The sequence below is a fragment of the Pelophylax lessonae genome (genome assembly GCF_965119305.1).
Source record: "Pelophylax lessonae genome assembly, chromosome: 11".
Taxonomy (NCBI): domain Eukaryota; kingdom Metazoa; phylum Chordata; class Amphibia; order Anura; family Ranidae; genus Pelophylax; species Pelophylax lessonae.
In genome coordinates this window covers 154,264,857-154,276,927 of record NC_138778.1, presented here as the reverse complement: position 1 = coordinate 154,276,927, position 12,071 = coordinate 154,264,857, and the positions used below count along the sequence as shown (strand labels likewise).

Here is a 12,071-nt window from a genome sequence, read left to right as displayed (position 1 = left end):
TAGTGACTGCAGGGTCTTGGAGAGATCAGACATAGTGACTGCAGAGTCCTGGGGAGATCAGATATAGTGAATGCAGAGTCCTGGGGAGATCAGATATAGTGAATGCAGAGTCCTGGGGAGATCAGATATAGCGAATGCAGGGTCCTGGGGAGATCAGACATAGTGAATGCAGAGTCCTGGGGAGATCAGATATAGTGAATGCAGAGTCCTGGGGAGATCAGATATAGTGAATGCAGAGTCCTGGGGAGATCAGATATAGTGAATGCAGGGTCCTGGGGAGATCAGATATAGTGAATTCAGGGTCCTGGGGAGATCAGATATAGTGAATGCAGGGTCCTGGGGAGATCAGATACGGTGAATGCAGAGTCCTGGGGAGATCAGATATAGTGAATGCAGTTCTGGGTTTAGAAACACTTTAAAGTGGAACTCCACACTTGTGATTGGTGTCACTAGGAATGGAAGTGAAGGTAAATTCCAAATGAGTATCTTGACATCAATAACAAAAACTGAAAGCGGTTCTAACCCTACCCTACTATATACAAAAATGAAAGAAAAGTTCAGGTTGGAGTTTCTTTTAAATCTTCTTCTAAACAAAAAGAACTGGGTTCAGGAATTGGGATCATTGCCCTGGAATCACTTATGTCTTCTGTTTATTTAAACATCATTCAGTAAAAAATTGTGTTTTCTACAAAAAGACATATCTGTTCATTAGATGAGTGCCCGGTCTGTAGAATGTAGCATGAAATAGACTTGGAGCAGAAGTAAGTTGTAGCATTGCTCATTTCATATGCTCAGTGAACCGATCTTGGAACATCTTTGGGTGTTATAAAGCGTAAAACTAAGATTTTCTGTTAAAGGAAAAATATGAAGCAGAGTTGTCCATTTATCCATAAGCGGCTAGTAAGACTTGTTTTACGATTTTGTGTATTGCATTGCATATGTATTTTGTCTTATCTTACTAATCAGTAGTTTGTCCTTCTATTTGTTAACATATTTATAGTGATTTTGAAGTATATACAGTATAGACATATGATCAGGTTATTGTGAACGATTTGCTATAGAACGCAAAGATAGCATCTCAGAAAATGAAGGAAAAAATGGAGAAGATTTCCATGTGGTCATGCATTTATTAACCACTCTAAGACCGGAAGATTTTCCCCCTTAATGACCAGGCCATATTTTGCAATTCAGCACTGCGTTACTTTAACGGACAATTGCGCGGTCATGCGATGCTGTACCCAAATAAAATTGACGTCCTTTTTTTTCCACAAATAGAGCTTTCTTTTGGTGGTATTTGATCACCTGTGCAATTTTAATTGTTTGTGCTATAAACAAAAAAAGAGCGACAATTTTGAAAAAAAAAAAAAAAAAAAACAGTATTTTTCACATTCTGCTATATGACATTCTCAAAAAAAAAAAAATTAAAAATCAAAATTTTTCAACATTTTAGACCAATTTGTTTTCTGCTACATATTTTTGGTAAAAAAAATTGCAATAAGCGTATTTTGATTGGTTTTTCGCACAAGTTATTGCGTCTACTAACTACGGGAAAGATTTATGTAATTTTTAATGTTTTTTTTTTTTTTTTTTACTAGTAATGGCGGCGATCTGCGATTTTTTGCGGGATTGCGGCAGAGAGATCGGACCCCTAATTAACATTTTTGATACTTTTAGGGTACCAGTGACATTACTACAGTAATCAGTGCTACAAATATGCACTGTTACTGTAATAATGACACTGGCAGGGAAGGGATTAACAGTATAGTTGATCAATGGGTTAAATGTGACCCTAGGGGAGTGATTCTAACTGTGGGGGGGGTTGGGCTTCTGAAATGATCATAGAGACATGTGATCGTATATAGAAGGATCACATGAGCTCTGTGATCATCTCAGGGAGAAGGACGGTCTGCTGTGTTTACAACAGCTGACCGTTCTTCTCTCCCAGCAGGAAATTAATTTGGGTGTCAGGTGGCAATTGGAGCCGCCTGCCCCATGCATCGGGGTCCCCGATGACAAGCAGGGGCCGAAGTACGCCTCCGGCGGCGCGCGTGCGCCCCCTAGCTGCAGGCACGTGACCGACATATACCTACGTCGGTTTGCGCAGGAGCGGCTGCCTGCCGCAGTATAACTGTGGCGGGCGGTCGGCAATCAGTTAAAAAAAAAAAAAACTATACATTTATTATACACGTATTCTGTGTCATACAAAGAAAACATAACCAACTGGATGAACCACCACTCAGACATTGAACTGTCTGACAGAAAATTATATAAAAATCCTCGCTAGGTCACCAACAACTGAACAGCAAGTAGCCACTTATAAAACTGCGATACCAGCTTATAACAAACATAACAAACATAAAATGAAAATAAGCTGGGCTAAAAATAAAATGCAATTATACTGAAATAAACCACATATAAAGTGCAAAAGTGCAGCAAATTAGTGCATATATAGTGAGCCCTTAAACATAAAACCCAAAAATCCATATAAACAAAAGTCCATCAGAAAAAAATATAAAAAAAATCAGTCCATTCAAATACAGATAAAATTCATTATAAGGATCTAGAAAGTGCAGTCATGCAATGGAGATAAGAGGGAATCCACTACCAGATAGAAACAATTGCCAGACTGTATGTTTAAGGACTCACTATATACATGTCAAAATACACTTATTGGTGTTTACCCAAGGCATGTAGCCGAATACATTTTGGCCAAAAGTTATGAAGAAATTAGAATTTTTGAAAACATTTTTATTGGATATGTTTTATAGCAGAAAGTAGAACAATTTGTTTTCTCTATCGTTCATTGACAGACGCAGCTTCAGTTAATTCTTGACCATTGGGTTATGCTGCCGCCTACAGGAGTAGAACACTAGGCAGAAAAAAGCTTTGCCACGCTTATGGGCCGTCCCTGTAGGCATACACCCACACACTCTAATATAGGCTTCAGTTTGTTTTTGCCTAGTTTAGGAGTAGGACCTAGTTTCCCTGTTGGGACTTTGGTCTTAGATGTTTTTTTTTCGGAGTCACAACACAAAGACTGCTCTTCTATGGTGGCTTCGCTCATTGGCATTGCGCCAGGGAAAGTCTTTCCTTCCATTGCATTGGACCGTGGTCGCCACAGACGCCAGACTGTCCGTCTGGGGAGGAGTGTTGGGGAAGCTGTGTGTCCTGGGGTCTTGGACAGTGGAAGAGTCCAGACTACTGATCAATGTTCTGGAACTCAGAGCAATAAAGCGTTGCCTTTGTCACTGGACAAATCGTCTACAAGGTTGTCCAGTCCGGGTTCAATTGGATAATGCCATGGCCGTGGCTTAAATCAATAATCAAGGGGGAACCAAGAGTGTCCTAGCGGCCTGGGAGGTGGCCGAAATCTTGCAATGGGCAGAGAATTTAGTTCTCCGCAGTACACATCCCAGGTGTGGAAAACTGGCAGGTGGACTACCTGAGCCGTCAGTTGTTGGATCAGGGGGATGGCTAAAGTTTTAGCCTTGTTGGGAATTACGTTCTTTTTCTGCGTTGTTTTCCCACCCATCATACAAATTCTGCTTTGGGACGTCCCAATGGTCAAGAATTATATGGAGCTGCATCTGTCAATGAATGATAGAGAAAACTGGATTTCTGTCTTAACATAAAATCCTTTTTTTCTCTGAAGTTCATTGACAGACGCAGCACCCTCCCCTCTATCTTAAGTGGGTTGGGGTTTTTCTCTAAAAACTGCTTGCAATGAAACTGAAGCCTATAGCAGAGTATGTGGGTGTATGCCTGCAGGGACGGCCCCATAGGCGTGGTAAAGCTTTTTCCTGCCTAGTGTTCTACTTCTGTAGGGGGCAGCATAACCCAGTGGTCAAGAATTATATAGAGCTGCGTCTGTCAATGAACTTCAGAGAAAATGATTTTACGGTAAGACAAAAATCCATATTTTTTTCATAGATTTCGTCCTTTTTTTCGTTTTTATATCGCAAAAAAAAACCCAGTGGTGATCAAATATCGCCAAAAGAAAGCTCTGTTTGTGTAAAAACAAAATTATATACATTTCCTTTGGGTACAGCATTACATAACCGTGCAATTAACAGTTAACATAGTGCAATGCCGAATAGCATAAAATGCCCTGATCATAAGCAGGGTAAACCTTTTCTGGAGTTGAAGTGGTTAAAATAAAGGGGCTCCCAGATATTTGCCCCCCCCCCACATTTGACAAAGCCCTTTATTAACCCCTAAAAAATGTCCCAAGGTGTAAATCCATCATTGATCACTTTTTCCTGTGATGTAGCTCAAAGTCAATCACAGTGAATGTTGCCCGCCTGTGGGTTAGATGCAGCGTTGTGCGGTGGACAGTGAACATTTGGATTCTTGGTTTGGCAGCAACAATATGCTGTAAAAAAGTTCAGCAAATACAACAGGCCCAGAGGGAAAGCACACCCGACCAGAGCCACTTACAACTGAGACAGCGGTGCACCCATGAGTTGCAGAATGGAGGACGCTGACCGCATCTGTCACTAGGAGCGGAATCCAGCCTGGCCGGTCCACACCCCAAACGGGAAGGCTTCCTGGGAGGTGGACATAGTCCCTGCAGTGTCCCTACTTTCCCTGTCTCTAAATGCTGTTCCTGAAAGACGGTACATGCTAACCACATGAAGCACGCCAAGCCCGGGGTCTAAATAGACTCTGCCTGACCCAAGGTGGCCACCAGGGTAACATGGGGCACCAGCATCCAATCGAATAGTTGCCTCCCTTTGACCAAGGAAATCATAGAGTAACCAAGTTCCTCTCAACTTCCTGCCCCACCTACATTTCCGCTGTGGTAGAGCGCCACCTGCAGTGGAGAACACAGATTCCACCTGCCTACACACCGACCTACTGAAAAAAAAAATGCAGACACATTCCGATCCTAACAGACTTCTCTGTCTTGAATAGGGAGCTTGAATAGCAATTTGTGAAAGGCAGATGTGTCACACAGTTTTTGACTCACATGGGTTATACTGTATATACACACGGACCACAGGTCTAACAGATTTAGAAGATCAGGTTAAATAAGTTGTTGTACATTTAAAATTACACTTTTCTCCCCTTCTCCTCAAATCTTTGCTTGATGGAAACTTGCAATTGACCTTGAATTTTTGGCCACAGCCAGAAACATTTCCTGAGTTTCCATTACTTGCTTTGTTGTATGTATTTTTCAGGGTTCTACCTCTTGGTTCCTTGCGATGATAACTTTAATGTTACAATATTATAATGTCTGCCATTTTTCTGATAGGTTATTGTCCTTTTAGTATGTTGCTAGATAAGACCCATTAATGCCATCAAGCAGCTCCTTCTCACAAAATGCTTATTTTTCAAAATAAAGAAAAGCATTTTTTCTGGCCTGTCAGACATCCAGTAAAGCAATAATTTTAACAACTACCGCAATTTACGGTTGACGGCTTAATGCCATCAGTTTGCCTGTCAAAGCTAAAGGGAAGTAATTTTGAAGCAGTGCGAACAAAGGTGATATTGAAGAGAAACTGCGGTGAACAGAAGAAATTTGAAAATCTGTATTTCCCTTTATTCTTACTGCTAAAAGACAGTCTATGACTTTGTTCATTCAAGTTCTCTTCCACCTTCCCCTTGTTCCCCCACATCTCTGTTCCTTTATCATATTCACTGGGTAACTGTCATTGTGGTTTGGACATACACAGAGGTAACTTAAGCCCTGTACACACGCACAGATTGTTGGCCGTAAATTGTCGGCCAACGTCCGATCGGCCGATTGTAGGCTTGTTAGTATGATGCTTCCAACAACCAACTGCGACTTTTCGGCCAAAAAAAATCTGGTGTGCAGGCTATAACATTTTTGTTGGCCAACAACAGAACGGCCGATTGTTCCTCAGTCAGTACAGATTTCGGCAGACAAAAATCAGATGAGCAAGACTGGGCATGCTCAGAGAAGAAAAAACACACGGAAAGTCAACCATCACATGACATCACTTCTGAAGTTGGTTTTTGTTGGCCAACAAAAGTCCAGTGCAAGTCTAAAGCACATTTCAACCAACAAACAACACTGGACAAAAGACAGCCAATTGGTTGGCCAACAATCTGTGCGTGTGTACAGGGCTTAACTCCTTCCCTCCCCAGTGTGACAGAGTAGGCCTGGTGGTTGACCATTCAGGCCTGAGCACCACATCCTGCTAGGAAGGTCACATGATCTGCCATACCCAGTATTTTTGAAGGCTCTGATGGGGGAACGCATCAAAGATGAAGATCAGTAGGTGGAGGATGTAGTTGTGAGCTTCCAAAAGAACCTTTTACTTTTCTCATTTAGCCTAAAGTTTATGGAACTGTAGCACTACCCCCGCAGGGGTTGCAGATGACAGGGTTCCCCACTGCTGCAAATCCAGGCAACAAGTTACTTCCATACTTTCTCCAGAGACAAGGAACAGTCTTTGAGCTTTCTTTTTATGTTTTATTAGGGGTGATAATTTGGATGGGGGAATAGGAATTATGGGATTTCCAACTTGATGGCAACAAAACCAAGGACAACTTCCTCCCTATGTACAACTCCAATTGATTCTCCTTCTTTACTCTGTTTAACTCCAATTGATTCTTCCTCTATGCTCTGTACAACTCCAATTAATTAATTTCTTAGACTGTACAGCTCTGATTAATTCCCTTCTTGGCAGCTAACATTCTTTTTTAGCAAAGCAAAAGACCCTTAAAGGCTAGGAACTATCAGTCTCTTTAGGAAATAGTATTGTGAACTACATCCTGTAGTACCTCCAACTCCCTTGTAGACACCGATCCTAGTTCTACCAACTGCAGGAAATGGTAGCCCACCTGGATGCTTCTCCCCCAGTCTTCCCAACTGATTGCTCTGGAGATCTCCCAGGGCAATGTTAGGGAAGATTTAAGCACACTGCTATCTTGTGGCAGTTTCTCCCCCTGCACTGTGCTGTAGTGCTCACACTGTACTCCTTGCTCCTGCTGCCTCTCAGGGATTTCTCAAGATTTTCCTTCCTCCAGCTTCCAGAATGTTCTCCAATTTTCCAAAACCAGGGGGAGGCACCAGAGAGTTGTCTGTATGATTCACCAGGCCCTGAACTCTAGTAAACCCTGACCCAATTAAGACTCACAGGTTTTAAGCAGAATACATTTTGCTGCACTCACACTAGAGGGTGCTACAGAACCATTTCTATGCTTGTGTTTATTTTTCTCATTCCAGTTATTGCCACATTTCCTCACACGTATGTAACAGCATGATAGCCGAGGCTAGGTGGGTGTCTTCCAGAAAACAACAGGCAAAATAATTATCTTTGATTCATAGTGTAGCCCTTCTCCCACATGGGAAGCATAGGATGACTCTCAAAGCAGTGAGGCAGGTGAGCATTTAACATCTCAGGGTGGATCCTTGGTTTATTGTAGGGTAAAAACAAACAGTTGGCCCCTGCACAAGGATGATACACAAATTCATGAAGCGTTCCTAATTTTTTCATCATCTGTGGTGTGCCGCGGCAGGGCAAAACTTGGCACCCACTTCTACCTTCCCTTCCCCCCAGTCTCCTCCTCCCTGCCCTTATCTCTCTTTCATCCTCCTTTAATTACCCCCTTCCTTCCCACATTTTACCCCCCCCCCTTTGTTTTTATGCCTCAGGAATATATTGGCTTCCACTGACTTTCTAGAGTTTCTACTGCTCTTGCTGGCATCCGGTCTTTCTTTGTATTATATTGTGACTTTAATATTAATAATAATAGCCTCTGGAATCATTGTATGACTGTCTCTCTTCTATTTTTGAGCGCTTTATGCTTATGTTTTTCTTTTGTTGTTTTCTTGTGTTTTGTATTTTTACTATATAGAAATATGTCCTGTTGCGGACCCTCCAACGATGGTAGGACTTGTAAGGTCGGTGACGGCCCAGTGACTGTCTTGATGGTTCCAGCATCTGTAATGGCCCCTTGGAGGTGTCTTATTGTGTTCTATTACTATATTTGCCTCTGTTTTTTCACTCCATAAACCCATAGAGAGGGTTAGGTGCACAGGATACCCTAAAATAGTAGTGAGACTTCTAACCCTTTAAGTGTAAAGTCCTCTAATAATAGTACTTTGCCCTTTAATATCAGCCAAGTAAGTGACAATTACTCTGAGAGAGAGATGTCACTGTCTATATCAGCCTTTTAATATTGACTAGCTCAATTTAAATAAAGGGTCAATTTAGATTGCATTGACCCTTTATTTGAGAGCAATAACAGTACCTTATAGGGGTTGTGTAATGAGGTCTCCATATATTTTCCATCCTATAGCAGCTTCCCCTAAGCGCTCTTAGACACTCTTCCACATAATAGACTCCTCTGAAGATGTTTCTTCCTATACTAGTTTTTCTAGTGCTCTAGCTAGCCACCTTCCATAGTAGACTCCTTGAGGATTTTGTTCTTTTAGAGATGCTGCTTATGGATAACCCATCTTCCTTAGAACGTAACTCCACTTTTGTTGAGAAAGAAACTTTCCCCTCTGGGTGATCTATGTACATTGCAGGGATTTTACCAAACTTTGTTGCAGATTCCTACCTTTTGTTATTCTGAAGAAATCATTGTTTGTTCCTCTGTGTCTCTGTGCTGAGAGGGCCAAATGGGAAGGGTTTCATAATTATCTATCAGCTGTGGCAGCTGCAGGGCTCCAATGAGGAAAGCTGCTGGGCCTGCATCCCTTTAGACGTGTTCCTATTGGGAGTATCTCACCAAAAATGACATTTTTGTTGCAGGAGATGCCAGAAATCTGACTTGTATCTTAGGCAGACTTCTGGGAAAATTGGTGAGCCAATCACACAAGCAGGAAATTATGTTTCTGGGGTGTGGTCAGTACACATTCTGTGTACAGAACACCTCCAGGGAGCCATGTTGCATTGCATTTTCAAAAAATTACAACAGCTGCAGATTGAAAAGGAAAGGTCATTTTTAATAACATTTAACTACAATATCATTTGTGTCACAATTGTATACACTATATTGTTTTTTCTTTATTTGCTGATTTTTTTTCCCCATGAAAGCGGAGTTACCCTTTAATAGATGCTTTAGGCATCAGCACAGGTAAGCTTAGATCCCTTGGGCCAGGCCCTTGAAAAAGAGGCAAACTCACAGTGGTATCCTCATCAGGCAAAATGGTTGGAAGGGCAAAGACCCATCTAGAAGGTTGCTCCAAATACTTGTCATCTCCTCTTAGCTCACATCATTGGAACAAACCCCTCTTTTGGGTTGGCCAAGGCAGATAAATATTCATCCCTTGTACAATTTTATCTTTAACACTAACTACTGGAAACAACTCAATGGCAGCAGGCAGTAATAATCAATGTTCTGAACTTAAGAGAAACCAAACAAGCAAAAAAAATATAAACAAAAGCTAAGGCTGACTACAGTAAGTCTTATATTGTGTTGCGCTATCAATATAAAGTGCATAAAGTCATAATAACAATCAAAAAGTCCATATGGATCAAAAGACATATGTGCAAATGAAGTAACATTAATAGTCCAATAAAGTCCATCAGAAAAAAAGAAAGTGCTCCTTGTGCAAAAAGTTTATATAAACATGTGTGTTATCAGGATCCCATGCTCCACCTTATCTCGAGGTGAATTACCATACAATCAGGATGATCCACAATGAACTCCGTGAGATGGGGATACAAAGGCGGAGCTCATAGTGTAGTAATTAGAGGTTCAAGCTTTTAATGAAGGTTAAAATTACTTACAACAGGCAGGAGTAAGTTCACATATAGTACAGTCATACACATGCAACACCCTGGCAGGAATGATGACATCACCACTGTAGCTCCTTCCATCGCGTTTCGTTCAAAAGAATGTCATCAAGGGGTAAAGGAGTGACTACCATGCAAAGAGCACTACATTTAGCAAGGAAGACTGCAGTAAAAGCCAGGGTCCATACAGTAGCGCTGGGAACTGCTGTAATTTTCATGAAATTTGCCCAATGCAATAAAATGGTGCATGTACATGTAATGCTTTCCCTCCCACTTTTTATTGAGAAGTTGGAAAGAGAGATGAGCGCTGTTCTGCCCAGCCAAACGTCACTCCACTGAGGACAAATCCATGGCCACAGTTCCTTCAGAAAGCAGCATTACTTGGCAGCATCAGTCTCTTGGTCCCACTACTATATCCATAGAATAAAAGGGGGGTAAGAGAGTGGGATTATTGCGGTGCAAAGAAGTACACAGAGGGATTTATTTTTTTAAAAAATGTTATTGGTGTCTAATTAAAACATATCATATAGAGAAAGGCTACAGCGTAGATTGCCATGGCGTAGATCAATAATCGCCGTTACAATTGTACAACAAATGAAAAGGTATAGGTATACAGACTCTCAAGTGGACAGTAGTACACTTAAATTATTTTCACAATAAAACGGTGCTGCATATCATCCCAACATGTTTCGTCTGAAGGCCTATATGATATGTTTTAATTAGACACAAATAAAATGTTGTGTATTTCTAAAAAAAAAAAAAAAATAGATCCCTCTGTGTACTTCTTTGCACCTAAATAATCCCACTCTCTTACCCCTCTTTTTTTGAAAATGGATGAGGTGCTTACTTTAATTGAATTACTACCTGCCCGCATAACACTTTTTCGCAATTACTATATTTATAGGTTTCCTCTGCCAGCCCTCACATCATGTTGCAGTGGACCAGATCTACACTCTCAGAAGTGTCAGTTTCTGAAGATACTTTACTTGGTTTTCTTTTTAACACTATTTTTTGCCGCATTAGACAGCTATGGATAGAAACAGGAAACACAAACATAGTACAAGTAGAAAGTAGCTATTAAAGCTGTTAGACATTAATGTGCCAAAATAGACTTGCACTTCAAAGATAAAAATGGTAGCACTGGAAAACAAAAAACACGTGCTATGAGCAGGAGACAGCTGTAGGTATGGGAGCTTTATGCTTGCTGTAGACCCCTGGAATTTTTGAAAAGTTTTGTCATAAAAAGCCAGCACCAAACCAATCAGTGTATTTCTAGTGTAAGCTAATACCAGCAACTACAGCATAGTGTAATGAAGAGAAAAAAACATTCTAATATGATACTAGGAAGAACAACCATAGTGATAATATTAAAGTCTCTGCTTTATTAAATAACTTCAAAGACAACACAACATAAAGTACTACAAAACATTTTAAAAGATGTGAAAAAAAAAATGAATCCTTATTCAAAATGTTTGATGTCTTCCCACAGTAGGGAGAGCATTCATCCTTACAATTTGCACAGGCCCAGGTCTGGATATACACTAAATTGTCAAAAGTATTGGGACGCCTGCCTTTACACGCACATGAACTTTAATGGCATCCCAGTCTTAGTCTGTGGGGTTCAATATTGAGTTGACCCACCCTTTGCAGCTATAACAGCTTTAACTCTTCTGGGAAGGCTGTCCACAGGATGTGTTTATGGGAATGTTTGACCATTCTTTCAGAAGCGCATTTGTGAGGTCAGGCACTGATGTTGGGCGAGAAGGCCTGGCTCGCAGTTTCTGCTCTAATTCATCCCAAAGGTTTTCTATCGGGTTGAGGTCAGGACTCTGTGCTGGCCAGTCAAGTTCCTCCACCCTAAACTCGCTGATCCATGTCTTTATGGACCTTGCCTCACTGTTAAAATGAACCTATACCATTAAAATTACAGACCGATCATTTCTTTGTCAGTGGGCAAATGTGCAAAATCAGCAGGGGATCAAATACTTTTTTCCCTCGCTGTGTATATATATATATATATATATATATATATATATATATATATATACAAACCCAATTACAAAAAAGTTGGGACACTGTACAAATTGTGAGTAAAAAAGGAATGGACTAATCTACAAATCTCATAAACTTATATTTTATTCACAACATAATATAGATAACATATCAAATGTTGAAAGTGAGACATTTTGAAATGTCATGCCAAATATTGGCTCATTTTGGATTTCATGAGAGCTATATATTCCAAAAAAGTTGGGACAGGTAGCAATAAGAGGCCAGAAAGTTAAATGTACATATAAGGAACAGCTGGAGGACCAATTTGCAACTTATTAGGTCAATTGGCAACATGATTGGGTA

General features: G+C 40.7%; 1 protein-coding gene across 2 annotated transcripts in view; it reads left to right on the top strand.

The window, feature by feature from the left end:
- Positions 1 to 12,071, top strand: part of RIMS4 (regulating synaptic membrane exocytosis 4) — a 370,585-nt gene that overhangs the window by 220,719 nt on the left and 137,795 nt on the right. The window contains exon 3 of one of the 2 annotated variants that reach the window (XM_082271764.1): positions 7,828 to 7,932. The exons of the other annotated variant lie outside the window; for it this stretch is intronic. Coding sequence (XP_082127890.1) covers positions 7,828 to 7,932 — 105 coding nt within the window. The remainder of the gene's footprint in view (positions 1 to 7,827; positions 7,933 to 12,071) is intronic. 2 annotated transcript variants of the gene reach the window in all.